A 27,933-nucleotide genomic window follows, 5' to 3' on the forward strand; every position below is an offset into this window, starting at 1 on the left:
CAGCTGAGACCACGAGAAGAGGTTTGCCTCTTTCCCAGGCGAGCGTGGGCTGGGCAGGGCTGGCGCTCGGCACGGAAAGCTACCTGGGAGTGGTGTCGGGAGATGCGCAAACAGCCGCCTCTCGCCGCATTCGTGCTCTGCTGCCTTGGTTACTGATGCTGCTTTTTTGCAGGGCTGCAGACAAGGTTTTAATCGGTTAACATACATGCGTTAGCTTCATGACACTGGAGAAACAGGTAGCGATCTGATCTCTTTACCTGTCCTGTGGTAGCTGTTTGAGGTGTCAGAGCACTGGAAATACTCTTTGCTTGAAGCAGGAATAAACGCCATCCAGCACGGACTGGATGATGCACCGAGATGTCAGATTTTCTGCACCACTTCTAAATCCTAATGTGGCCTTTAGCTAATCCTGGCCCCTCTCTCTTGCTCTCCGTGCTCTTCTCTTTGGGACAGAAGACCTTCACTGTAACCATATTCCTTGTTATTGTGTGGCAGCTTTCTCTTATGGGAAACCAGAATGATGGGCAAATTTAACACCCCAAAGTACTGGGAACATTGCAGAGTAGGAAGTAGTGGACATGAAGGCTGGGGTGCGTGATAGGCGCTGATCACACGCAGCTTTTTAAAACGCATTATAGCTGCGAGAGGCACCACTCATCACCTGTGGTCCCAGTAAGTGCTGCAAGCATGAATCAGTCCTGACTCATGAGGCAGGTCTGTCGTGGTGCGTCGCACCCACCCCCAGCACATCCTGCGGGAGCTCTGTTTTTCTGCTCTCCGGCCATTCAAACCTTTTTCCAGTTTCTTCCCCGGCACAGAACTGAATGCTGGCAAGAAAACAAACTCAAAACCTGAGCTCTCCACTGAAACAGAGCCTGAGCAGGGCTGCTGGACAACAGCAGTGCTCCTTTTCCCGCGGGATGCGCCAGAGCCTGAAAGCGGAGCACTCTGTCAGCTCAGCGAGCCTGGATGGGAAGGCTTTACACGGGGAAAGGAGCTTCCTTTCCTCTGCTGGTGGTAACGCCTCATTCAGCGCTGTGGCCCTTGACTGGGGAGCAAGGCCAGGGTGCTTCTACCATACAGGCAGTGTTGATGAGTCTCCGCTGTCAGCTGTGATATCTGCTTTGGACAAACGTCTCCACCATCTGCGCACACGGAAGTGCACCCTTTCGTTCACGTAAGGGAAGCACCAAGCCCTACCCTAAAACTTTTGAGCGTTTTTCCATCTGCATGTTCTCATGTGCAAACAGAGAGCAGTTCATCCTGTGAGCCTTTCTCCTGTCCTGTGTCTGGCTTTAGCTGCAGTATAAAAACAGGGAGGAGGCTAGAAATTTAAGGGCTAGCACCCAGAGCTGAAGCTCCCCTGGTCAACCGAGCTAAGAGCCAGCAAGGCGAAGGCCGGAGAGAGCAGTTGGGACTGTGGTAGCTTTTGCTGTTGTAAGAAACCTCCTGGAGCCAGTTTTATGCTAAACTTCTTTAACCATTATCATTACAACCATGTAAAACACAGCACTGAATACTATGTACAGTCTGTTTGGGTCAGAGTAAAAAGAAACTATTGACTTTGTCTTCCAAACTTTCTTACAAAAAAAAAAAAAAAAAAAAGGAGGGGTGGGGAAGCACAGATGCAAAAATGGTTTTAAGTAGCAATTATAATACATTAGAAAGAGTCACGGAGGAAGCGTTCCACGCTGTAAACAAGAATAGCAATTAAAAATAAAAGCCCATGGTAGCAGATCTATCAAAGTGCACAGAAGAGAGACACTGACCTCTAACGCCACAGACCTGCACAGGTTACAGCTGCAACAAGGGGACGTTCCCGAACACGGGGACCTGCGATTCCTGCTGCGGGGCTGCGCCGCATCTGCTCAAAGTGCTCATTTACAAAACAAAAAACCAACCCACAACGTTTGTCTTTCAAGCTAAACGCGTCAGCTACGTCAGAGTTATCCTGGGACTGCAAGGCCAAGGAAGGGGCGGGGAGCTGTTTTCCTGAGTTTGCTTGCAATAACACTGGCTTTTGCTATGGGCTTGAGGCCGTTTTAAGGAGTCTGGCRCAGGAGCGAAAGGGGCTTTGGCTGGTGTTTGTCCTGCTGACCTGTCACCCCTCTTATTCCTGCTCAGCTTCCCTTCCTATCCCCGGAGAAACATCTGAGGCTGGGCCTTGTCATTCCCACCTCTGCTGCCACAGAGGCCCTTCTAGAGCCTGGAGCCTCTAGGAGAAGAAAAGGGGCACGTGAATCCAGGCAGGAGAGGACGTGCCCTTTAAAGGCCAAGTCCTTTTAGGAGCAGCGGGCTGCTCTTAGGAAGGCTCCGTGCAGTCACAGCAGGGACCGGACCTGCGATGGCTGTAGATTCAGCTGCGACAACAAGCAGAGAAGGGGAGATGATAACGCAGCTGATGGGCAAAGACGTGCTGAAGTAGTACCAGGTCTACGTGAGGCGTCACTCCAAGGAGAGCAGCGTGTGCCGCTAGCTCTCAGTGGACTTCYGGGGGCGCCTTTGCCCGTGGGAACTCTTCCCAAACCTGCCAGGGCAAAAGAGGGCAGAAACCCCCTCTGCGCTTTCCCAACAAGCGGATAATTTGACAGCTCTTTAAAATTATAGCAAATCACCTTTTAAATGTAAATACTGCAAAACATCGTAGACGCATTCTGGGTGGGGACCCAGGGCTCACACACAACATTGGCAAACAAGACGCGCAAAGGCTGTCGGAAATGAGGGGGGAAGAGGGCTCATGTCTTGCACGCGTGAGCTGACCAAGGGCAGGAGTTCACAGGAGTCCTACGTGCGCTTCAAGGAGAGAGCAGGCCCCAGCTACAGAAACCGAGCCAGGAGGAGCACGACAGCCGCTCGGATGCTTCTCACCGCTTTCCACCGAGGCCCAGAGGCCAGCGGGGTACGGTCCCTAGCTAAAGGCAATTGATACCTGTCGGAAATACTGCCCAGGTATTGTAACACACAGACGTGTTTAACTACTGCACGGTTACTGAAAAACGTACGCTAAATTAAAACCAATTCAAGCACCTTTGCCCTTAAAATGACCCGTGGTGTCTCAAAATACAAATACTGAGCATTCATACAACACCTCTCCTCAAAGCACGTTCCAAGCAGCAACTAGAGACTCCTCACACCCCCCTGTGAGGTAGTTAATATGATTATCCCTGCTCCCCGGACGGAGAGGACAGGCAGGTTGAGAGACTCCTCCAAGGCCCAAGGCAGGATCCTTGTCAGAGCAGGGGTTACAACAGGAGCTGTGGGTGCTGCGGTCTGGCCGACTGCATCTAGCCAGCGATGGCGTGCTCCCTTCGATGTCTGTACCTGCCACTAACGTGAACCACCACACGCGCACAAAAAACACCTGATCAAACCTCACAAAAATTTAGTGGAAATTTCCTTCTGAGCTTCCAGGTAGGCTTTGGATTAGCCTGGGAGATAAAAGCCAGTTTTCAAAGTTGCCTCAGACCTTAAATGAGCTACCGCCCAGGTTCTCCATTGACGGGATGGACAGCAGGCTTGCACGCAGTCCCAAAGGTGGCATCTGCAGCAAGCACATCTGGGCAAGAGTTTATTTCCTGCCGCTTTGATCAAGATGCCTTCTTAATGAAGTCCCTTCACCTGTAGGGGTGAAGCAGCTGCTAGGGAATGGGGACACGGATTTGGACCAGTTTTTTCAGTGGGGTGTGCCCAGAGGCGTCGGAGGCAAGGCTCTGCTTGGATCCCAAGCGGTCACTGGGAAGAGGACCACCTGATGGACAGGTCACCATGCTCTTCCACAGCRTGAAGGGAAAGCAGGTACAAGGGCACCCCTCAGGTGTCTCCACAGCAGTGAGCTGTTGCAACACTGATGCTCTATGGCAAGACATTTCTGCGTGCACTCATCAGATTTATGAGAAAAGCCTCATCTTCCAAACCTCCGTGCCCAGGTCTCCTTTCTTGGTTATGGCTGCTGATTTCTGGCAGTGCTAAACCAGAAGGGCTGAGAGCAGGTTCTGGGCAACATGCTCATTCTTGCCACCTCCTGTAGCATTTCTACCCTGAAACTATTTGCTCAAAGTAGAAGCTGGCTTCAGCTTGGGCACTGTGCTTAGACACCATCACACCTCCAGCACCCTGTTAGTGAAGGCAAGGCACCTGCCAGGGCGTTGACTGCGTTGCATTAGCCCAGCTAAACGCTGCTTGGCGGTTTACCAAGGTAGCAGCCTCTTCTCCTGTTCAATCGATGGTAAGGGTGCAAGCCCGCTTGCTGTCCTGGGTCTGCAAGGGAGAGGGCACCAGACAGGCCACTCAGAAGCCTCCCCAAAAGACCAGATTCAACCTTCATCACTGTCCTTGTCACCTCAAGAACTTCAGGAAAAAAAAATTCCAACCAACCAACCAGTGCTCTGGCTTTAATGCCCGTCCAGGAGGAGGAGCCCACATTCCCACCTTGCTTTGTAGTCCTCCTCTGAGGTCAGGGCAAGGAGATCCACTAGGAGCAGAAGAGCTCACCGCTGTTAACGCTTCCCCTCCAGGAAATCGTCCACTGCAGCTGGGGGGAGGCAGGAGCTCCGGCACAGAAATGGACACCATGGCGGGCACACGAGCTCTGCTCCGTGCAACGGCTGGGAATTGCATAGACTATTCAGCAGGCTGGCGCACGCCCTGCGGAGGCTCCACAACCTCCTCTGAAAGGCTGCTGCCTGCTATGATTTTGAAAAAGAAAAAACTATTGCTACAAAGGCCTGTGAAAGAAATGCCGCTGGCCACGCTGAGCAGTCATTGGTAAAGAAAGCCTCGCTCTCTGCTATTGCAGACTCCTAGGCACTGTGCCTACTTCCATGCCCAGGGCTCCCCAACTCTGGCGTGCGAGCCACYGAGCTGTCAGAACACAGGTAGGAAAACAACGAAATACGTAACAAGTTAACCAGCCTCGTCTCTCCCTCCAGAGCGGTGGGGCTTTGAAAGTTTCCAGGAACAAACGAAAATAAAAGCACTTTCCAATTTGTCCATAGAAAAGAAACCACGGATGAAAAATAAAACTGATTTGGAGTGCCTCCTGGCACTGATATGTTTGTCTGTGGCCGCAGTTCCAGCTCCTAGCGAACCAAGGCCTCCCCGTGCACTCGTACCGAAGCGCAGCTCAGCACGCAGTTGCCTCCTTGCCCTACGCAGGCTGTGTTGTCACGCAAACACAAACACAAGCCTAACGTATGGGCGTCTCAAGAACGGACAGTGTTGTTCCAGCACCCGATTCCTCTCCCTGCCCTCCCTCTTCCCTGCTAAAATGTCACCGATTTGGGCAACCGTGCTGGGGGAGGAGAGCCTGAAATGAAATTATTCTCTGAGTGGGATTTGGTAACTTTCGGTGGTAATTTTGGTTTTGGGGTCAGGGGGGGCCGTGGCGCTCTCAGTGCATTTAATGATTTCTGGATGTCTTTTTGGGCAGCTACTGCCTCAAGGTCCTCTACAGCAGGAGGTGCCCCTCCACCAGGAGCTGCAGAGGTGGCACCCAGGGGACGGCCAGCCTCTGGCAAAGGCAGTGCCACCTGCTTCCTGTTCAAGAAGTCTTGCTCTGTCGCATGGGCCACGTGAAGGGGGGTGGTGGTCTTTATAACTGTGTAGGGGCTGTTCTTCCTCTCTGTGGTCGGGGAGGGCATCAGCTGGAAGTGGCCCCCCTCCGCCAGCCCCGCCGTCCCCGAGTCACTGCCGGATAAGATGGGCATGCTGCCGCCAGACAGCCTTTGCGGAGGAAACACGTTCAAGGCTGCGGAGCCCAGTCCTGGCTGATTGGCCGTGTCTATGCTCCCCGGGCCGTTTTGCTGCAGGTTGGCAAGCTCACCCACGGACGCAGACTTGGGTACCAAGTGTCTGAAGTCTGTTTTGTTCAGCTGCATCGCTCTGCATCGTCTCTCAGTATTGGCCACCTGTAAATAAGCCGTATTCTCCCTGTATTCACTCTCAGGGAAGTTATCGTACTGAGATGTGTTAGAGAGCTGTTGCCTGTCATCTGGCAGAGGAACAGGGAGGGCGTCAAGTGCTTTCTCTTTACACAAGGGAGATGCTTGTTGTTCCTCTGGCAAATTGCAAGCAACAAGGTTTGGCTGCCCTGCTGAGTGGTCCATATTGGAAAGCTGCTCAGGCAACGGCAAAACCTCCCCGGCTGGTAGATCTACAGAAGAGGTGGTGGTGCTCGAGTCTGGAGGACTTGGCACGTTTTGGAGAGAAGAGTCTAAGGAGCTGTGCTCGGCAGAGGTGGGAAGGGAGAGAGTTTGGCTTGGGGACTCACGATCTGCTAGTGCATGATTGTGGTTGAGAACAGGCAGGTCGGCCTGCAGGGCCTGACCCCGCGCGTCGGTGTCTCTCGCAGAGCAGCCCTTGGCTGGCAAGGCCGGCAGGACCCGACGCAGCGCCGGTGACCGAGCCACTGCGGGGCCAGCAGCTTTGCTAGTATTGTCTGCAGTGGCTAGCGGTTTGTCTTCTTGCTGTTCCCCCTGACACCTCCCACACTTACTCCATGGACTGCCGTCTGAGACAAGGTCTCTGCTTGCAGAAGCATCATCTTGGCTCTCCGGGAAGGTCTGCATCTCACTTGCTTTCAGAAGAGAGGGCTGCTGTGGTGGGATCTCACTGGCAGCTTTCCTGGGTGATCTCAGCTGATCATCCTCTAAAGGCTGCTCCTTGTCCTGGCTCTTTGGTGGATGCAGATGGGCGTCTGCTGCTTCAGCTGGTTCTCTGCGTTGGAGATCAGGAGTCCTTCCAGTTACCCCTGCGCTCGCATCAGTGGCCATTTCTCCTGGAGCCCCAGGGCTTTTGTTTGGAGAGGGCTGCGTGGTGTCCTTGTCCGGGTAGTGCTCGCCCACGACGCCGTTCTGGCCGTTGGCTGCGATGTTGGCCTTCACTGCCACAAGGTTGAGGGAGAGCTCCAGGCCCAGGGGTTTCCGCGGGAATTCCTCAGGCTTTGCTACATTGGAGGGAGGGGGAAACAGGGGAAACAAAACAAGCAAAAAAACCAAACCGTGCGTTATTTCGTTTTGCATCAAGCGCTTCACCCAGTAGGCCCTGTCCTGGCCGCAGGGAAAGAGTCACGCGGCCCCCAGCGAGTGCCAGCCCTTCGCAGCAGCATGAGGCAGCTCTGGCAAGCCTGGGAGCCCAGGAGGACCCCGGTATCAGCGTCCTGTCCTGCCCCTTTCCCTTGCCCATCATTTGTGAAGTCCCAGATGTTCCCCTCTGCTGCTTTTCTGCTAATCGCTAATGCCAGGAGCAGAGCCCACAGGAGCTGCGTGCCCCGAGGGCAGCCGAGTGCTGCTGAGGGAGCTGAGCCTGAACCTGTATTTAAGGAAACCGAAGTTGTTGAACTGGTGGTCGCCCGCTCTAGCCTGGCCGACACTGGAGCAGTCCCACATGCAGAGCGTGGGCCTGTTCCTTCCTAATGCCTCTTTGTGCTGATGAGACGATCAGGAAACAAAATGCAACAATAGCTCAGGGGACAATGAGTCAACAGGGACTTACTCACTAAACAAAGCGCCCCCCCCCAGCCAGCAGAACGTTTTTTACCACTGAGTTATTTGCTCCTTCACACTGTACTTGCCTAGTTACTAATACCTCGAGAAGGTAAGAATGAGCCTAGCGAGATTTAACAAACGCAGTTTTGAGGTACGTATGTTTTCTAACATTATAAAGACAGACGTCCTCTGAGCTGCCAGGCAGGACAGACAGCTAGCAAATCAGGGACATCGCAACACACGCTGGCCACCACCACGTGGCAGAGACCAATGCGGGGCCTGGCATGTGTGTCAGGGCCACAAGCGAGCGGGTCTGAGGAGATCCGCAGACCTCTTATGTTGCCCGACAGACCCCATGAATTGGGAACCACTGGTCTAGGTGACGCTGGCTCTCCACAAGTGAAAAGCCCGAGCAGTTAGCATGTGAACAGCTCTGCTGGGCCAGACCAGTGGTCTCTGCGGCCCAGAGCCCTGTCTCCAGGAGCAATCGTAAGCAGAGGCCTAGCAGGCTAACCCAGTGCCATTACAGACATATTTTCTGTTGACAGGAGATCTCAGTCAGAGATTTTCCAAGCTTTTCCCTTGTTTGTGTTTCCATAGTTATTGACAACTATTTAACAGCATGAACCTAACACTTTGGATCAGGAAGATCTTTTGTCCAACATACCGTCTGTCCGGTACTTACAGGCAGGGCTCAAACAGGCATTCCTGGAAGCCCCTCAAAGCAGGGGAGACCTGATTCACTAAAAACAGCAAGGTGTAAAAAGCAAGGGAAACCAGAGAAACCCAACGCAGGAGCGTGGCTGGGGTGCTGGATGAGTCCGTTTCCGTGTCTCCTCCCTCCGTTTACCCTGTCTGTGAGCAGGGACGCCGCTACCAAGTCAGTGAGCTGCAAGACGCTGAGCGTGCTGGGCTGCTCAGCTGGTGCACGGCACTGCAGCCGAGAAAGGGCGCTTCCCCCGGCAGCCCCCTGCGCTCGACCCGCAAAGCCGCCGCCTCACAAGGCGCCTGCGGCCAGAAGCTGTGCACGGACAGAAAACCCGCCCAGCCCGCGCAGTGCGCATGCAGGCCACAGCCACGGCACCTGCCAGCAGTCAGAGAGGCTGGGGAGAGAGATGAACAATGTCCCTGGGAGGAGCAGCAAAACACACGCATTAGGATTAAAACCGGTGCCACACAGAGCTGAATTTCTGGCTCCGGCACTGAGCAATGCTGAGCTCTGCCTGACCGCTGCCACGCTCCCACAGGAGCTGCTGGCTGCAGAAGACTGGAGGAAGGTGCCTTTGCCCCCTTGGTCCTCCCCCTGCACCACACAGCTCCCGAAGGGAGCGGAGAGCTGGGAAGACACAGCCGCTTCCGCCGTTTGTGGAGCTGTGGCAATAAGCCTTCAGCTGCTGCGGGGAGACAGCAGCGCCCCGGGGCAGTGGCGGTGGCCTGGTCCCCCCGGGTGCACAGTTACTGCTGGCGCCAGGGTGCAGTTCCCGCTGCTCGACCTTCCCTTTGCTCTGCGTACCTGGCGGGGGGAGGTCGAATTTCATCTTGCGCAGTTCGGTCATGGACACCTGCAGTTGCTCAATCACAGCATCATCCTCATACTGTAAAGAAGCAGCAATCTTCTCCTGCAGAAATTCCCGTAAATCTTCCAGAGACATCTTCAGCAAGCGTTCTAGGCAACGGCAGAAAACACAGCAAAGTAAGAAGGGCGGCAAGGCCAAACCTCAGGGTTTTGTTTAAGCATGCAACAGGAGTGCAGGTAGCATTGCTCTGGTTTTGCCTAGATGGGCAGAGCGAAATCCGCCGAGCCAGGGGGTTCTGCTGCTGTTTGCAAGCCAGCGCTCTGGGCGTGAGAAGGTCTGAACACGTTTGCATCTCTTCTGCTTTCCTTGCGGGGTTCGGGGTTGTCTGTCTCATGCCCTGCTCTCACCGACACTTGTGCACCCCTACCAGGCAAGTCCTCTGAGCAGCTGCTTAGCAGGAGCGAGGGGCCAGCGCGGATGCTGGAGGTGTTTGCAGGGTCAGGGCACGACTGGCACGACTAGGATGTGGGTTTTTTTGAGAAGTTCTCGCTGACACCTCTAGGAGGAGGAAAAGCTCCATGTGATAGACCCCAAGCGACAGGCTGAACAGCACGCAGTATCCGCTGCTCTCCCCGTCACGGATTTAAGATCTCCTGATCTAGCAGGGCTGCAGAGCAACGCCTTGTAGCTTGGGGCAGGCAAGGAGAAAGCAGTTTCTGACTTCCTCGTGAGGCTGGTTGGCTCACCTCAAAGGCACAAAGATCTCAAGAGAGAAATGGCACCGCCTGAACATTATGTAAGAAAAACAGGTTTGGGGCATTTCAGAAGTATTTTAAAGGTATATTAATGATTTTATTTCTCCCTCTACAACCTTTTCAGGAGCCCTCGGCTCAGTTTGATTGTCCAGCTAAAGTAACAGGAAGCTTTTCGGAGCAGCGCTGGGTTTCCATCCTTTTTGCCCTTCCTGGCAAAGGGGTCACGCTCTAGATCGCCACCTCTAAACAGGCGCTGTCGCGCACAATGGGCGCAGCCGTTYGCCCGCCGCTAAGGCGTTCCCCAGCACCTCCAGCACCCTGGCAGCGGGGACTGCGCAGCTGAGCTAGCTAAACACAAACTGCTGCCTTTGGATGGCAGCACAGGCTTAGGCTAACGCGAAAGCGCATCTCTCAGTTCGTGGCTACGTGGCAGCTAATCCGTTCTGCTGCCAGAAGGGCTCTCCTGCCCTCCCCAGGAGCTCGTTCCTGCGCCGGCGCTCTGCGCCTACCTGCGGCCGTGTGGTAATGGGGAGCAGGGAATTTCCACAGCCAAATCGGTTACCGCTCACAGAGGCACGCTGAGCTAAGCGATGGGGTAACCATGGCCTCACATGGTACCACCTGTGCTGCATGGGACAAGGAAGGGTTTCTGCTGGGGACTTACTTTTGTGCAGTTTGAGGATGGTGTAAGCCATGGCTGTCAGGACCCGTTCTCCTTCCAGGATGTAGATATCCCATAGCCGCAAGGTGAGAGTGAAAGGCGTCTGCATCAAACAAACAGACCCAGCCCATGAGACAACACAGAGACCGCTTTCCAGCGTTACTCTAATTGCACTGACTTCTGGGACGGCAAATACAGAGGTCAGGGGCATAAGTATGACCACTTGCACCGAAACATGCAGCAGAGCAAGGCACTTCATGCCCAGGATTCATCTAGCCCGAAATGTATTTTATTTGCCACGGTTGCGGGTTTAAAGCTAACACATGGGCGGCCCGGCACTTGTACTTAAAACAGAGACAGGAGGGCAGAAAAAGAAGAACTAGTCAGCTCAGGCATAGCAGCAAATGGATTCCTGTACCGTGGAGGAAGCCCCGCTACCCTTCAGCTTTCCAAGGGCGTAAAACCACTCCTGTTTTCAAGGAGGAGGTCAGAATTGCTCAAGGAAATGGCTGTTTAGGTGACAGACCTGAAGGTGCATGGTGCCCTAGGACCAGAGTGGGGTGGGGGATTTCACTAGCATAAAAAAAGGGCCTAGTGTGGGGCCTAGGGGCACACAGAGATTTCTTTCTGAGACAAGGCTGAGAAGGGCTTATTCCTGCTTGCTAGATTAACCTCCGAGTGCCTCTGGAAGAGGTTCTTTCTTATGCCCGGACCCGTTCTGACCAGTGGGAACGAATCGATATCCAAAACGACAGAGCAGCCCACTTCCCAGGGAGGTCAGTGAAGATTTTGGCACCTCCCAAAAACAGAAGTTAATCCTGATCCTCCCGTGACATTTAAGTTCAAATTTAGGATGCTACACTTCTCCCGAGTCTGGCACAATCGATCATCACAGCTCATTTACCATAAATTACAGCAGTTAAAGGGTTTTGCATTTTAAACAGCTTTTGCCCAAGGAACACAAAGCTCTGCACGGACACAACTGAGTTCGCTCCCGAAAGGAAGAGGTTATCCTCTGTTTTATAAGAGATAGGGAAGAGACTATGGACACACAGATGTACTAAACATTACCAAACCCATGTTCAAGTGTGCGAGCACAGGGCTGCCCTTAAAAATAAGGTAGTCTTGGCTCAGCACTGGCAAATTAGCTCTGGACAAATCAGGGTAATTTTCTCGCGCTTTCATGTGCCTCCAGTGCACAGGCTGCTAATTTGTGTGCAGCTGCTGTAGTGCAATTTGTTCAGGTTTATGCCTCAAGCTCTTCTTCTCCCTACATGTTTCCAGAGCCAAAGTGAGGTTAATTGCCGTTGCAAGTTCACGGCAGTGCYAGTGGGCAAGAGAAAAGTCTCTCCCAATTTGGAAGCTTATACCTTTGCTCTAAAGCCCTCTCCCAGCTATTATTTATAGTGTGGCAGTCAGAGTTTGCTTGTCATCAGCCTTGAGTGACATGCAGTTGTTTTTAGCTTCTCCCTTGTTAAATTTTCTGGCCTTATGAAAATATGCCTAATATCCCACCTTATAAATATTAATGTCTTCTTAAAATTAAGATTCTTTCTCAAAATTCAGTAGTAAAATAACCAGAATTCACTGTGTGTACAGGCGGCAGAGCAGAAAATAACCCACAAACAGTGCTCACCCGGTCGATGAAACACTGCAGGAACCATTTGGTCGTGTAAATCCCTGTAGTCATCTGTTCCTTGTCCTAGGACGAGACAGCAGAGACATGCGTTTCATCAGACGGGCTGCTGGAGGCTCAAGCAATTTGCAGGGCTTTGGTGGGGTTGGTTGGTTCATTAATGCTGGATTCTGGTTCTGGCTGTGGCTTGTCAGGCTCTTGTTGGCTCCCTGCATCACTCTCTAATCCCAGCATGGCCCCTAATTTAAATGCCGACACTGAAGTCCCAGTTTGGCCCTTTACCCAAGATGTTCACTGAACCTGATCTTCACTGTGGTCATGGCTGGAGCCAGGTTTCAGCCGTTCCAGACCTTCAGAGAGGAATTTCTGGGCTAATTTCTACTCCAGGAACTTACAAAAACCTTCCAGGAGCCAAAACCCATGTCCTCCTTAGAGATTACTGTTTCTGTTTCCATAGTAATTCCCATTCAAGCCCCTCAGAGCACCACAAAAATAATTAACCACTAAGTACCCCACAAGTAAATCCGCACCTGTAGAGCAAAGCCAATTTTGTTAGCGCTACCTCATTCACACAGTACGCCTGCTCCCAAAGCATAACAACCTGCGCCACGGGTTAAGGAAAYGCTCAGAAACCTCCCTGACCTCACCAAGATCTATCACTTCTGCCCCAAGACCTATCACTCCTGCAGGCTGCTGGCTCTCGGAGGTGACACGTAAACTGGGCGTTTACCCGGGCAGACACACGCCAAAGAGGGACCCTCACCTTCCTGCCAAGTGCTTAATAACAGTTAGCTATAGGCAGCTGTTCCTTAGTGGTAGATGCTTGCTAGGATCACTACGGAGAGCACGGTCAACAGGCAAAGCAGAGGCCTGGACCCCTTTCCAGCAGCCTGTGAAAGAAAACAGGCGTCCTGTTCTACAGGGAGCACACAATGCTCTCCAGCCAGGGAAACACAGGTGCTGGTACTTACTGACTCCTAGAGTCTCTTAGTGAAGGTATCTTTTTCCTGTTGGCTAGGAGCTGAGTTATTCCCATCCTCCTCCCCTTTTTTCCCCCCCAGTGGCTATAATTAAGTGGAAACCTGTCCTGGCTCTGTTTTACTCACACAGCCAGGGCTGGCTCATTCGCAGCACGAAGCCAGAGCTGTTTCAGATGATGGCAGTATAAACAGCTTTTCCTGGAGTCGTGCCACGGAGACCCTCGGGCACATAAGAAACCTTCAGGAGAGTCTGGCCCTGAATACCAAACGTCTAAAGCAAATGCAAGGCGGGGGGGGAGGAAAAAAAAGGGGGAGCAGGTGTTGCAAAATAGTTGTCTAGCCGTTCGGCTGCAGCTGACGCGTCCCGCAGCCGCTCCTGCAGCCGACAAATGGGCTTGTACCATCTGCCGAGGAGAAAAACAACTGGATGTGCCGAGCCGACTGAACAAAATGACGGCACGGCACGTCTTAYGCTCCTGCCTCCCTGCTGGCAGGGATTCTCCTGCCTGTCGAACAGCAGAGCAGGTGCAGGGGGACGTTAAATGCAAACGCAGGGCTAGTAGTTATTCAGGTAAGACTCCAGACATTCCAGCATCACCCTTTGGGTTTCGTGGCCAGGGTAATAATATAGCGAGGCCCTGCTGCTGAATGAAATAGCTCCTTTCGCCTGCAGTCTTTATAAATCATCCTGTCCGGCTTTCCTTTTCCTAATTCCTTTGGATTTTAGCAGTTCCTACACTAATGTGCGTATCAAGCAAACAAATGCTAACCATTCACCTCAGCAAGATTCACAGACAAACCACTTACTAAACACTTGCCTCTTTGCGGCTGAAGCAGTTGTACGCAATTAGAAATACGTTCAGCTGTGCATAGGCTTGGCAGAACATTATATTAATTGCTTTAACATTAAAATGTGACATTAGCATGGGAAGACTGGCAGCAAAAAATTACCATGTGCTTCTTCAGCTTTGGAAACAGTTTGCTTAAAATCTGCTCGTGATGAGCTTGAAATCTCTGCAGCTTTGGGAACCCAGGAATGAAAAAACCTTAACAAGAAAAGACACAGAAGAAAAAAAATTAGAAAACCTTTGGGAGCAGTCAGAGGGGCAGCTTGATTTTCAAGCAAGCTCATGCTCTGCATCACCTACTGAAGTCAGCGGGGCCTCGTGGGGAAAAGGTACCTTGCAGCCCCCATGTAACTTAGGCTCTGAGTGCAGCTCTTTCATAGCCTGTGTTTTAATCCTTTTTTTTTTTGGGCTACATCAAACTCCAGCACAAACGACCCCATTGTACCCAAACTGAAGCATCTACTTCTGCCCCTGCAGAAGAGACTAACTCACACTTCCCGTCACCTGCCCACTTTAGACTGGACCTGGGGCTCACTGGTAAAGACCTCGCTGGAGCTAGGCCAGGCACCTTCCTTGCCTGGCAATACGCCACTACCTCATGTCTCAGCGTTTACAAGCTTAAAGATGTTTGCGCCAACGCTGGTACAACACAAGCTTGTGCAGTACCCCATCAGCTAGCAGGAGATGCGCCTACTGCACCTCCCGGATGTGCTCTCTGGGAAAGCTTTAGCAAAATCAGGCGGTAGTTCTGTGCCCCACATGCTCCCTTGGACTATTACATCCCAATATCCCATTTTGTCCCCCCCAAAGCAGTGCTCTAGCAGCGAGTATAAAGCAAGATTAGAACTGGAGCAAGCTGCGTTAGGGCTTCTTCACAGAGGCCAGCTAAAGCTTGCAGATTATAAGGCCTCGCCCTCCATTTACAGAATAACCTGTGTGCATAGATTGCTTTTAACCATAAATAAGATGAAAGGACCTTTAACATGGTTAAAGGAAAATAATACATCACATTTTGTAGACATACACCTTAATAAACATATTAGGGAAGGAAGCTCATGGCATATTTAAAACAGAGCACTACATGGTGCTCTTGGATGTACTTCTTTAGACTTCTTAACAACTCATAACCTTGAATTAATTGACTGCCAAGGGCAAGGCACTTTGGAGGGAAGATATCGCCTCTATAAAAGTGTTAATTACTAAGCATTAAAGTTCAGCGAAGATAAAACACATTTTTCTCTGATGCATTTGTCAGCCTCCAAGAGGGAAATTCAGCTCTGTGCTTAGTTTGCTTTGGCGTGTAATTAAACCTTACCTGCTTTAAACCGGCATGTAGCAGCCAACAGGGAAAACAAGGCTCTACTGACCACATAAACAGTAACCTGCCACCTTCTCTCAGCAAACCTCCGTGGGCAGAACCTTGTCCTGCCCGGCTCCCAAGCCTTACCATGCATCGCGTGCCTCTGGTTGGTTAGCAGCTGTGCCAGTGCCCAAAACGCATCCTCTTCATTTAAATACATCAGCAGGATGGCTGCAATCTGACTCATCCCTTGGCAGTAGCTCACTTCCTGCAAGAACCAAGAGGGGCACATGTGCTCACATGCCGCGTACGCTCAGTGGCGGCCAGCTAGGCTTGTGTGCAGCTGCGGRTTCCTCCGTGCCATGTTTTAAGATCCTCACGATGTTGTTGCTTGCAAAAAGGCACGCGTGGGACGTGCGAAAGACCCAAGGGATGAAGCAGCAGGGATCCCCGGGCCCTTCGCAGAGCCTGTGCTGCTGCTCAATTGCTAAGCCAGAACTGTCAGAAGCAGTTTGAGCTGCCTGTGCCTCCCTGTCCTGTTTCAAGGTCCTTCCGTTGTTTTTTTTTTTTTTTTTTTACTATCCCCAAATTTATAGCTCCCCTGAGGTGAATATACTATGTTCTACAGTGCCCCACTTGCAAAGCTGTAAAATCTCTGGGCACCTTCACATGATGGGTAAAACCACCACGTGAACTTCTCCCTCTTTTTCCCAGTCTGAGGAGGGCACCTGGCTACTGCTTACCTCAGCAGGAGCCAAGCTCTTACTTGGGCCTCTGAAAAACCTCCCTGGCTTTGTACCGTTGGTTGAACAGCACCTTCAAACTGCTTATAAAAGACTTTAAAGGTGCCAGACCTGGGGGACAGGTCACTGCACACCTGTGTTTCCACAGCAGATCAGACATCGGGAGGTTTGACATCAGGCTGCAGCACCCAGATCCACCCCACCTCTCTTTGGACTTTTAGCTGTGACAGCTAAACTGGGAGCTTCGACCTGGCTGCAGACCTCTGCTTTCCTTCTCRAGCACGCCCACAAAATAAACCAGGAGGCCTGCCGAGCCGCCTGAACCAGAGCGCGGGGTAATTCCCTACCGTGAAGACGCGCCTCTGATCCAACCCCACCAGGGCGGCTTGAACCTGGAGGGTGGAGTGAAATAAATGCAAATCTGAGCCGCAAAAAGCCAATTTGTAAGTAGCGCCTGCAGCTATTTCAAGGAGAACTGGATGGGATGATAAACAGCATGTGGCTCTGATGCTATTTTGGATTCCCTTCGCCATGCAAGCAGTGAAGTGATTAAAAAAAAAAAAATTCTGGTAAGCCTTTGTGTATGCGGCAAGAGGGAAGGAAGGGTCTTTGTCTGTTGGCTACCACCCCGCGCAGTCTGCGCCTTCTGGGGCAATCGTCCCCTCCTGGCAGAGCCTGCAGCTAATTTAGGCCTATTCTGCCTGTGTCCTTGAGCTAAAAATGACTGGTTCACTGTAACAAATCAGTGTGTTCAACAACGAGGATGCTATTCAGTGTATGACAAAAAGTCAAAAACGCGATGGATAGACAAGTGCTTTGACTAGGAGGCTAGTCTTGTGGGGAAGTCAAAGAGCAAATTCTTGTCCTGCGCTGACACTCATCCAAATCAAATCCGCAAGATGTCCTTTACCAGTGGGAAGAATGAAGAAGGGAATGAAACAAGTGTGAAGAATCCAGCACTTTTTCTGCCTGCAAATATGTCCTGTTGCAGCTGTCTGTACAAACCCGCATTTGGAGTTAAACTGGAATCACCACTGGCTCCACGAGGAAGGTAAACGGTGACTGCAGGTTAAATACAGCAGCACAGTACTATTCACTGCAATGGGACTAACTTACTACTTACGGTGTTATAAACCGAGTACGCTGACAGCACGTGGAACAGCGCCTGTTGCCTAGGGACAGAGAAGGACATGAAAACACCTAAGTGTGAAGTCCTAGGCTTTGCGTGTACACAAACACACATATGCACAAAGAGCAAAGTCTTTAAAAATAACCAGACTTACATCTTTTACGAGTGCCCCAGGAAAGGAACATCACTCAAAGAATTACACAGCATTGCTGCAAGCACCTCTACAGGCAGGGGGGACGGGGCTGCTTCCTTCGGTGGAGACGCGCCAGGAGCTCCACACAGCAGGGCTGAGCTAGGCTGCTGCATCAGCAGATCACCCAGGAGAGAGACGTGCACATACCCACACGCGCAGGCGCCCACACGTACCGTTTTCAACACACCTGCTCCTCACGTTTGGTTTGGTGGGGGTTTTATTGTCTTTTATAGACTTGCAGCAACCCAGATACCAAGTGTTATAAATCCCAGGGGTAAAATTCTGTCACCATTATTTATTAGATTTCTCCTTTCTCCCTTCACTCCTTGCTAAAGGAGTCGTGATCATAATTTCCCTGCGTGGCATGTTTCTGTGTGGGCGTCAGCTCTAACTGTTTAGGGCAGCCACGCCCCCATGCCCCATGCTCCCATTTTTCCCAAACTTCTTCAAACTCATCCATTTTAGAGGCCACATAGGCTGCAACTCGCCCAGGTCCCTGCCCTCCCAAACCAAGCCTTCTGCAGCTCCGACCTAACACCCTCCCGCGYGCTCCGGAGAGCAGACGCTGCAGTAGGGTGGTGCCTGGCTCAAGAACTGCGGCTGCTCCACCTTGGACCTGTCCAAAGAGGGAATCAACAGCTACATCTGTGAAATCTGTGATATCAGTAACCTTGGTCCCGGTTGGGGAGGTTCCTGGCTCGTGGCACCAGCCCAAGCTGTCCTTGTGCCYATGATTTGTAGAGCAGGCACGGGGATGGCTCTGCTCCCCTGTGACCAGCCCCGGCCTGAGCTAGGCAGCAGGACGGCTCGTCCTGAACCAGTTCATACATGGTTGCCAGCCGCAGGATGCACAGCCCGAATACCCCYGCTCAGCAGCTGTGCGAAGCCTCACGTGCCGTACTCACTTCACTCCATAGCGATCCCGAAACATGATATGGTTTCGAAAGGTGCGGTTAACGTCCAAATCTATCTGCTTGATTTCCGATGAAAAGCTCTTCGCTTGTTCCTTCATTTTCTGGATGGGAGAGAGGGGTAGACAAAAGGAAGGGGTCAGACGTCCTCCAAGCCTACGTCTCTGGCCATACAGCCCACTCGGGAGAAGACGCCCCTTCCTACAGCAGGGCAAGTCGGAGCCCTTTCAGCCTGCCTCTGGCTGCCGTGTGTGGCTTTTGCAGAGCTATCACAGAAACCCAGACGCTGCTGCATTGCAGAGAGCAAACCACAGCCTGGAGATGCCCTGCCTCCCCCTTGGCCCTTCTGCTCCGTCTGTCTGAGGCCAAGTGAAATAGGAGAGGCTGAGGTTGTAACCAGGCCTGGTCCTTCCGCTGCTGCGGAACAAGCGGGAGCACGGAAACGCGAGCCAGACAGCCCAGCAGCCGCTGGTGAGACRCAGCCTCTGCCAACGAGCTCAGAGCACCGACCCGGACGCTGCTTCGCCCTCTCCACCCTACCAGACAGGCCGAGCACATCACAGGCGATGAGGAATGGCAATTGAAGCAAACCCCCAGCTCACATTTGCACAAAGGCAGACCCCAAGCAGCTTGGTGGCACGTACATCTACACAGGGGGACCCGGACAAACGTATCCTCAGTTCCACTGAATAAATGCCACGCGTGCAGAGGCAGCGCTCAGCCTGCACGACATGCTCTTTCACAGTCCGCCTTGTCACCGAGGTACCTCCAAAACAAAGACTGTAGCACTCTCATCACCGGCGTCAGTAGTGAGCGTGCTGAAATAAAAGCACACCACCACCGCTGCTGGGACTGACGCTACCACCAAACCAGCATTCRCTCGTCTTAACATGCAGATCTACGCTTGGACCAGGCCCGGTGCTCTCTGTGTGGTTTCTAATAAAGCATCGAGTCCTCTGTTGGTGCTTAAGGAACGATGCACGTTTATAGCCAACACACACACGCGCAGGTCAACAGCACGGAGTCCCCAGGCTTTTCAGAGGCTCAGTCATAATGAAGCCCAAACTGTTATGACTCAGGTTTCCCTAACTGCTTCTTCCCCTGGAGGAGAGAATCATCTTCGGTTTAGAAAGTTTCCGCTGATTCCTGGAAAAACGATTCTGGGGCATTCACTAGGACTGGTGCAAAGTTTAAGGAACTGGCAGAGTCCAGAATAGAAACCAGACTCCAAAACATCCCCATATTCCCTGGCTAATCATTTAAGGCAGTGTCACACAGAAGAAGGACTAAAGTCCACCACATTAAAAGGAAACCTATTGCCAGAGCCAAGCCCACCTCCCGCAGTTACACTCCCCTTGCTCAGAGTCCCAAGCCCCGAGCAAGCTCCCCGGATGAATCCCGCTGCAGCCCCCCCCGCAACCTTCGCTTTAGCCCTGCGCAGGCAAGCAAGGGCCATTACGCTGTAGCTCAGCATCTCACTCACAGCTTTCAGGTACCACCGGGGATCACATAACTGCCCTCTTTAATATCCCCAGGCTCAACCGCATGAATGAAATATGCTCTAGAGCGGCCACTGTCCTACAGTTGCTTGTCAGTCTGATGCGAGGCACCTCCAGGTTGCTGTTTTACATCCCAAAGTGACCACGTCCGCTCTGGGGAACATCAGACGTCATTACCACCTGGATGTGTTTTCCAGCCCCACCTGGCCCGCAGTGCGACTCCAGCAATGGCGAGGCTCAGCAGCACGGCAGGTTGCTCCCGCACATCCAGTGCTCGGGAGTGGTCGTGGCTTTTCTTGGGAGTACTGAGTCAAGACCTTGACAGCAACCGTGTGGAGGAGCAACAGTGCAGGGCTTATTTTGGCAAGGAAGGCTAAAAAAAGACAGCGGTGGAATGAAGATCTGATAAACGGTATCACCTCCCTGCTTTAAATCCTGTGCTTTCTGCAGCCCATGGCTTGTCTTTTATAAAGGAGACAGTCTACCTGAGACAACACGACTGTTCRTACGCACCGGGTCACTTCAGTTCAAATTTCCCTGCTAGAGAAGCTCTTTTTTCCCTACCAGAGCAACACAGAAATATTGCCCAAAGCCTGTAAAAACCAGTACTTTGGTATGCTCTGACTGCTTCTGTCCTTCTCAATGAGCCTGGCTTGAAAACGCACCCCGTGCGCTGCACCCGTCTGGGGCCCACAGGCCACCGCGCGGCCACCCAGGGCCACCGCTGGGTTAGGGGACACCATGCGCTTCGTGAACAGAGCTTTTCGGGTACGGGACCGGGCATGCCAAACCCAGCTCCGCCACGAGGAGCCGCACGGCGAGGAGGCAACTGAAGGCAGACAACAATAAAGGACAAGTCGCCGCACCTGCAGAGCGGGTACCTTGCGCCGCAGCTTGCGGCCCCTCTGCACCCAGGAGGCTTTGCTAATTCTGCAGCCTGGAAACAAGCAGCCCAGGATTAGCTGCTTTTCTTTTTTCCTTATTTAAGGAACCCGGGGGCTCCTGCAGCTGCTCTGCCGGGCTCAGCAGCGCTGCCAGCTCCGGCGGCAGAACGGGGGCAGGAAAGCTGGAGGTGCCACRCGAGAGACCTTCCACGCGGCAGCGGGGGGAAGCCCAGCAGCCTCCGTCCTGCCCCACGGCAAACGCAGCTCTCCTCCCTTCCGGTTGGCTCTCCTCAGTGGCGGCTGCAGAGCAGAAACCCCAGGAAGGCAAAGCGGCCGGTTCAGCCGCCTGGAGGGCCGCGCTCAGCCCCCGGGGACCCTCCACAGGCAGCAGCACCCGCCGCGGCCCACGGCACCCAGCAGGTGCTGCCTCGCACCGGCAGGCGGGACGCAGTCCCCGGGCAGAGGCTCGCTGAGGGCCCACGCGGAAGTGTTTTAGCTCGCGCCCTGGTTTCTGCGCCAAGGGGAGACGGGCCGGCCTCGGGGCTGGCCCCGGCACRACAAGGGGCTGAGACAGCCCTCTCCTTCCCTCCTGAAAGCAAAATCCCTCTTCCAAGACGGCGCTCTGACCCATCTCCGGAGCAAATGAAAGGGAGAGCTAACTGCTGGCGGAAGGTGGCACCAAAGAGGAGGAGGATTACGAAGAGCTTTCAGGGATTTGAGTCCAGCAAAGCCCATCAACCCTGAAGCTCCCGTTCATCGCAGACCCCTCCAGAGCTCAGATAAACCRCTTGTGACTTTGTTTGGTTTGTTCGGACTGCTTCCCCAGCTGCACGGCACAGCCTCGCAGGAGGGAGCGCGACCAAAACCCGCCTGCTGGGAAAGCTTCGTAAGCCCTGCTCATTAGCACGATCCCACCCCACGGACCCCCAAATCCCCTCACGTGACTCTCTAGCAGCAGCGTTTCTCTACTAACATCTCTGCTTCACTAACCGCAAGAAGTGTTAGCGTTATCTTGCTTAATAGGGTGAAATTTTAGAAATACCAGGTCTGCCGGGCCGGCCGGCCCGTGGTACTTGCCACCAGAAGCTCAGGATCGCCCTGCAAAGGCCTTTTCTCCTGCAGACCGTCCCCTGCCACATGTGCTGGCATCACGCACCCGCTGGCTGGAGGCAGAGAGCAGGCAGCGAGAGGGCACAGAGGGGACATGCTTCCCAGCCCATCCGAGTCACCCCGCTTCCCTGGGGCTGGCGGGGCAAGCGGTGCGCAGCCCCCCCAGGCCCCCAGCGCCAGCAGCGCCACACCATCTCCGGAAACGCTACTGCGCAGCCGTCCGAAACGCGGCTAGCGGAGGCGGTGAAGACACAGGCGCYGCGCAGCCGCGCCAGGCGAGCGGACGCGTGCCGGGTCCGCGGACAGTCTGCACCCACCTGTTCCCATGCCCGCCTTGCACGCGGATCGCAAGCTCTGCCGAACAACCTTTCGGTTTGTTCTGCGTTTGCACAGACCCTGTTGCAAAATGCCTTCTCGGTCCGTGACAAAGGCTACACGAATACAAGCTATTAAAAGATAAACCATAAAAGAAGTTAGGAAAAGAAGTTAAGCTCTCAACCAGGCACTTCCACAAGCTGCAGATGAAAAAAGACAGCGTAAAACAGGCGAGGTGGTTGAAGTAAAGATGCCTCTGTTACAATAAAACACAACAGCCCCTATCATTTGAATTCTTGTTCAATGCATACTGCAGGAATTTTTTATTTCACACCAAGGAATCCTCAAAAACACCCACAGCGTAAGATGCCCTAATAAGAAGCAATGGAAGTCAGACTTTGCTCCTATCTGCAGAGAAAATCACATAAATTGAATAGAGACTTTCAAGACAACATTTCTGTAAAAAGTTTAAGGGCTTACTTGAAGATAAAAGAAAAAATATACCAGCCAGTTCAAGCCCAGCTTTCAACACTGCCAACACAGTCAACTTCCGATTACACACCTAAGTTGGAAACCAGGACGCTCAACAATTAGAAATCCCTCTGCAAGTTTTCAGGAACCCACCTCCATCCAGCCTTTAACTGGATTTCTTGCCTAAAGACCCTCTTTTYGCTGGTTTAAATCCTCCAATTTTTCTGCACGTTTCAAAACATCACAAGGGAAATTCTAAACCATAAGCAGAGCTCTGAGGCACTTGCTTTTAGTGAAACGCCTAGTACCCACCTGTTTTAAGGTACCTTGCTTTTGGATACTCAGAATTGTCCTAGGCAGCTCTGAAAATAGCAGCCAATACCTTTACAACTAAACTTTTTCTTTCTCTCTYTCTGAAGGTGCAGTAACGCCTAAAACATCTCTGCTAGCAACTTCCAGTAGAATAAGTGGAATCAGTGTTAGGGAAAGCAGGTGGCCACCAGACTCCAGCCTAATATACGCATGGATAAAGACTTTATCCCCTGTTCATTTTCAGTCTTTACCAGTTTGAAGCCTTTCCTTCTCCAAGGTCACAGCAGCTCACTGCAGGCATTCAGCCCCGCCAGCAGCACACGCTGTACGAAGCTCGGCACACCGCTACCTAGCGGGACAGGACATGGAGACAAGGCTGTCCTCCTCCTCCTCCTCCTCCTCCTCCAAAAGCTCTCCTGTAGGAAACCCCGTTTCGCTCCTGCCCACCAGCAACTTCCCCTTCTGAGGGCTCAGACACAAAGCCAGAAATGCTGGCGTCCGTCTCAGGTCTGACCCACCTCTGCGAGGTGAAATCCCACCCAGCCAGTCAGGGGCTCCTCTCCCTAGCCCTCCTCTCGTTGCCTTGGCTGAAAAGACCTCATACCTCGTACTTCCCTTCGTTCTCTTTCTTCATCTTCTCGACGTCCAGCAGGAGCGACCAGACCTGGCCTCGCACCTGGAGAGGGATCCCCTTGTACACTCGCCGATACATCTGTAAGGAGAAAGACACACACAGCGTCAGCATGACCCCGTCTCCTGGAGGGGGGCGTTTTAAGCTGGACACGAACCATCCCCTTTACACAGGGAAGGCACCTGAAGTGCTTTAAGGTGGTGATGCTCCCCGTACGCTAGCCTGCCCTGGTCTCCTCTCTATCTCCCAAGGTCAGACACAGGCTCCTCAGCTTCAACCCTTTGGTCTGATCCGGCACAGCCATTCCTACAAGGATGCTCAGGGACTGGGAGAAAAATATATTTCTTCTTGGATAGGAGAGCCCTTCCCACGAGGGTCATAGGGATACGTCCACAGCAAGTCCCAAAGGGAGACTCATGTGGCTTGAGAAGTGGCAATGTGGGCTACACCAAGAGCTCTCCCCCCGGATGAAGTAACAGCCTGTGTAGCGTTCCCTAAGCAAGGAGGGGGATGAGGGAAGAAATGTGCATGTGTCTCCCCTCCCACCTCCATGTGTTCACTTCATGCATTTCGCAGATGCTTCCCTTTTTTCTTGTCATAAGGCCCTCTCCCTCCAAAGAGACCATTAAATTTCAATGGGAAACAGAAAAAAGGGGCTTTTGTTTCACCCCTGACTTCTCCCATTCAAAGAAAGAACTTCAAAATAAGTCTTATTTCTGAATATTTTCCACCCGTTCATTCATCCCGCCCTTGAGATGCCTTGCAGCTGCACTGTAAAACCCAACTGCAGCATTCCTCAAGGCTCCCGAGGTCCCCAGGGCGAGGGCATGGATTTGCCACGTACTGCCCAAACTCCAGCCGTGCCGGCCGGGGGATTTCCGTTACGGAGCGGAGCACCACGCAGAGACGCCCTCGGGACTAGGCACCCGCACACAGGCGGAGCGGCAGCAGGGTGTAACAGCGCTGGCCCCCGGGGTCTGGGAAGCAGCCCTCTGCTCCACGCCGGCGTAGGGAGGGCTGCGCCCCGGCCGCGCAGAGCGGCTCAGGTGCACGCCACACCGGGAATCAACTGCAGCTACTCATGGCGTCTGCTAGAAGAAGTGCAGCCAACCTCCTTAAAAATCCTCCTCTCTTTCCGTAGGGAGTTCTGCTCCACGCGTTAAAGGCTGGCACAAGATAAGGGCTGCAATTCAAGGGGAAGCGCTAAGGAGCACAGCGTTAGCAAAAGGTTTTCTACGCACTGGCATGTTTGATGTGGTCCCGCAGCGACGCGTTCACATCTCCTACGTGGAGCAGAGCGTCTGCTACTCTCACCTTCCCTTTCCGGCCCATCTCACACAATCAGTATTCTCATTCCTGGCTTGAATTTTAAACTCTCATCTGTAYGCAAAGCTAGGAGGAACGTAAATACGGCGCTGCGTTTCATGCTGCGACGTAGCTCACACGTCGCACAACGCTCTCCAGGGTGACTCTGYGGGATGCAGTTAGTGTAAGCAAGCTGAGCGTCTCCCAGACCATGAACTCGCGCTCTTCCCATTCCTGGTTTTATTACTGTCTGCAGCACCAGGCTTACTGAGGTAGTAGGGGCTGTACAAAACACAGCAAAGACGGCTCTTGCCCCAAAGAGCTAGCACGAGACAAGACGGGAGGAAGGGTTCAAGCAGACAGGCTGGGAGACTGCAAAGAAACAACAACATTATCCTAGTCAAAGTAAATAAATATATATGTAATATATAATAAATGCAAAGACCACCATGTAGTACTAGTAGAAATGAGGGCTGTGTAAGCTAGACATGGTGTTCGAGCACTTGCCCGTCCAGCTACAGTAAATATTTCGGTATTTCTTCTGGCAYAGATGCCCTACAAGTACAACGGCTGTTCAAATCCAGTCTAAGCACTGGCAAAACGCTTTGCTCTGCCCCCGAGGCTGCTGCTGCCCATACTTAGGACCATTGGATGGCTCACCACCGCGTGCAGCCTCGTTAGCTTTGAGGGGCCAACGCGTGGAGCACTATCCCCTCAAAACATCCTTTGTGAGACCACGCTTTTCCCCTGTGAATGCTGAACAGGAACCGCAAGCACGACACCAAGATGTGCGCGCGGCTGGGGAGGGTCATCAGCCTCTGGGATAGCGGCCCTTGTTTTAAACAGGACATCGCTTAATCCATAGTCTGCCCCATACTTCAAACTGCGCCGCTCCCGCTCACCCTCTCGGGCAAGGCTCACGCGAGGACGTGTTTCTTGTGGACAGTTGGAAAAAACTTCTAAGCTGCATGTTAGACAGATTCATCCCAGCCCCTGCAAATCCAGGCACCCAGCTTCTGGACCAGCCGCTTTCAGAAGAGGAGCAGAGATTCCTGTTCCCCTTTCGGGTTGAATTACCTGAGAAAACGCAACTTGAATCAGCACGAAAGAAGCGTCATGTGTCAGGAGAAGGGATACAACACGACTAGATGAAGTATTTTGCCCAAGTCGTACCGCCTCCAGCAGGCGTCTGGGACATAGCAAAGCAAAGGCTGAGGAGAGATGAAGAAACTGGAGGATGCCTCAATTCAGTTAAAATTACTTCATGATTTATTTACTTCCAAAGCAGCATGAGAGACTGACTGACAGCTGCCAAGGTAGAACAAGATGCTCAAGTCTGTGGGAAGAAGATCATTTTGTTTTCAATTCTTGAGCTGTTGTTGTTGTACTTTAATGAATACAATCCTCACCAGCATATAGTAAGCGTCTCTGATGATTTTCTCCATATGGGAGCGCAGCAGGAACAAGGGAGTTACAAAACATGCTGAGACCGAACCGAACTAAAAAGCCTCTCTTATTTATCCCAGGGCTTTCCTCCTCCCACCGCCTCCAGGAATGAAAGCGATAAAACCTCAGAGCTGTGTGAGTCATGAGGAGTAAAAATGAGCAACTTTCCTTCAGCGTGAAACTTGAAGGAAAACAGGGAAGTTATCATTAAAAGCAGCAATTATGCTGGGATGAAATGACTGCAGGAAGGCAGCAGGTGAGAGCTTCAACTCCAAGCAGTTTCCCRATTCGTGTGAAATATGAGTAAAACTCAAGGTCATGATCTTTTGTCTCTAATAAACAGCTGAACACTTAAATATCAGGAGAGAGCTCCCACATCATGGCAGCTCCCTGCCCCAAGCAGACTGATGGCAAAGTCAAAGCAGGCGAGGAAAAGCGAGTATCCCATTTCACAGACGGAAACAGAGAGGCCAGGGATTGAAGTCATGGCTCAAGGTGCTGCACAGAAAGGCCACGTCGGAGCCAAAAACTAAACCTACAGCATTTAAAGACTGGTCCAGGCTTGGCCACAGGATCATCTTTCCTTTCTAGGCTTTAACATATAAAGCTTGCAGCAGAGAGAGATCATCATCTCATCCCCATTCCTCCCTTCACCTTCATTATTATTATTATTAAGAGCTGGGAGGGGGAAGGCTATCAAAATACAGACTCAAGCTTCATCTTCCTGCTTGCATTTGAGATTTCCTCTGAAAAGCACCCAACCAAGTGCTCCAGGTCTTCCCATTACCACCCCCAGGAGAACTTGCTCAGCTTCCTTTCCGCGCCAAAAAGCTGGCTGATTGACGATGTGACAGTCCAAAGCAAAGTCCAGGCTTTCTAATGCTATGTGCATTTGCCTTTCTTTAGGAATACAGGTTGCTCCCGACTCAGCCCCACAGCCCTGCAAGCTAAATAGGCCCAGGACTCAACACGAGCCTGCGCCTCAACTCCTGCAGCTGGAGCCTCAGCTGCACTGGTTCTAGCGCAAGCAGGTTTGCAGGKGCTCGTGCAGCAGAGTAGGGGTGAATATAGAGCCCTACGGCTGCCGTGTCACGGGTGGACATTTAGAGTTACCACAGGGCAACATACGTGAGGGAGGAAAACGCTACCTGCTTTTCCTTACTCCAGCGTCATTAGAGAGGAAACCAGGGAAGGTCCTTGCAAGGAAACCCTACAGCGTGATGAGGGCAAGCCGAGAAGCTGGATATTGCCAGGGAATGCAAAGCTGGAGAGAAGAAAGGAAAAGGCAACATCTTCCATGAGAGCCTGAGCCCAGAGCAGCTGAAGGGACAGGGAACTCTTCATTTTTTGCCAACACGTGTCTGCGGTTCCCAGCACGTTCTTGGACGAGCAGCTCTTCTATCAGATTGACGGTCTCCTGTCCCATGAGTCGCAAGCAGAGAGCTTCCCCACAGCCGCCGCAGCGAAGAGCCTTCCCGCAAGCACCAGCGAGGCGAGACATGAAGTCACCCTACCATGTCATCACGAGGAGGCGGATGGGTTCAGGCCTCGCCTGTACAGAYGGGGAAGGAGTCAAGTCCTCTGCTCCGCAAACGCTTGCGAACACACTGCAGTTTGGAGGATTTGCCACAGGCATGAGCTGCAGGGAGCCCAGTGCTTGTGTGCTGAGACTCGGCTCCAACTCCCCACCTCTCTGGACTCCCCGAATGACTTCCATCACCCTGGGGGAAAGATCCCACAGAAAAACACACTGGATGCGGCACGATCCTGCAGAAGTGGTGGCCACGTAAGACATGGGGGGGG

General features: G+C 52.6%; 1 protein-coding gene across 10 annotated transcripts in view; it reads right to left on the minus strand.

Moving 5' to 3' along the window:
• Positions 1–1,585: 1,585 nt before the first annotated feature.
• Positions 1,586–27,933, minus strand: part of LOC112962709 (USP6 N-terminal-like protein) — an 89,398-nt gene continuing 63,050 nt past the window's right edge. For 9 of the 10 annotated variants that reach the window (XM_026059132.1, XM_026059141.1, XM_026059139.1 and 6 more), the window contains 9 exons: positions 23,353–23,460; positions 18,152–18,261; positions 17,048–17,096; positions 15,329–15,449; positions 13,985–14,079; positions 12,054–12,119; positions 10,421–10,520; positions 8,998–9,150; positions 1,586–6,943 (listed from right to left, as the gene is read on the minus strand). In XM_026059132.1, coding sequence (XP_025914917.1) covers positions 5,262–6,943; positions 8,998–9,150; positions 10,421–10,520; positions 12,054–12,119; positions 13,985–14,079; positions 15,329–15,449; positions 17,048–17,096; positions 18,152–18,261; positions 23,353–23,460 — 2,484 coding nt within the window. In that variant the 3' untranslated portion in view covers positions 1,586–5,261. Of the gene's footprint in view, positions 6,944–8,997; positions 9,151–10,420; positions 10,521–12,053; positions 12,120–13,984; positions 14,080–15,328; positions 15,450–17,047; positions 17,097–17,207; positions 18,122–18,151; positions 18,262–23,352; positions 23,461–27,933 lie in introns of those variants that run through there. The other variant, XM_026059142.1, reaches the window with a different exon arrangement.

Source organism: Apteryx rowi, unplaced genomic scaffold (assembly GCF_003343035.1).
Source record: "Apteryx rowi isolate R43461 unplaced genomic scaffold, aptRow1 scaffold_152, whole genome shotgun sequence".
Classification (NCBI taxonomy): Eukaryota; Metazoa; Chordata; class Aves; order Apterygiformes; family Apterygidae; genus Apteryx; species Apteryx rowi.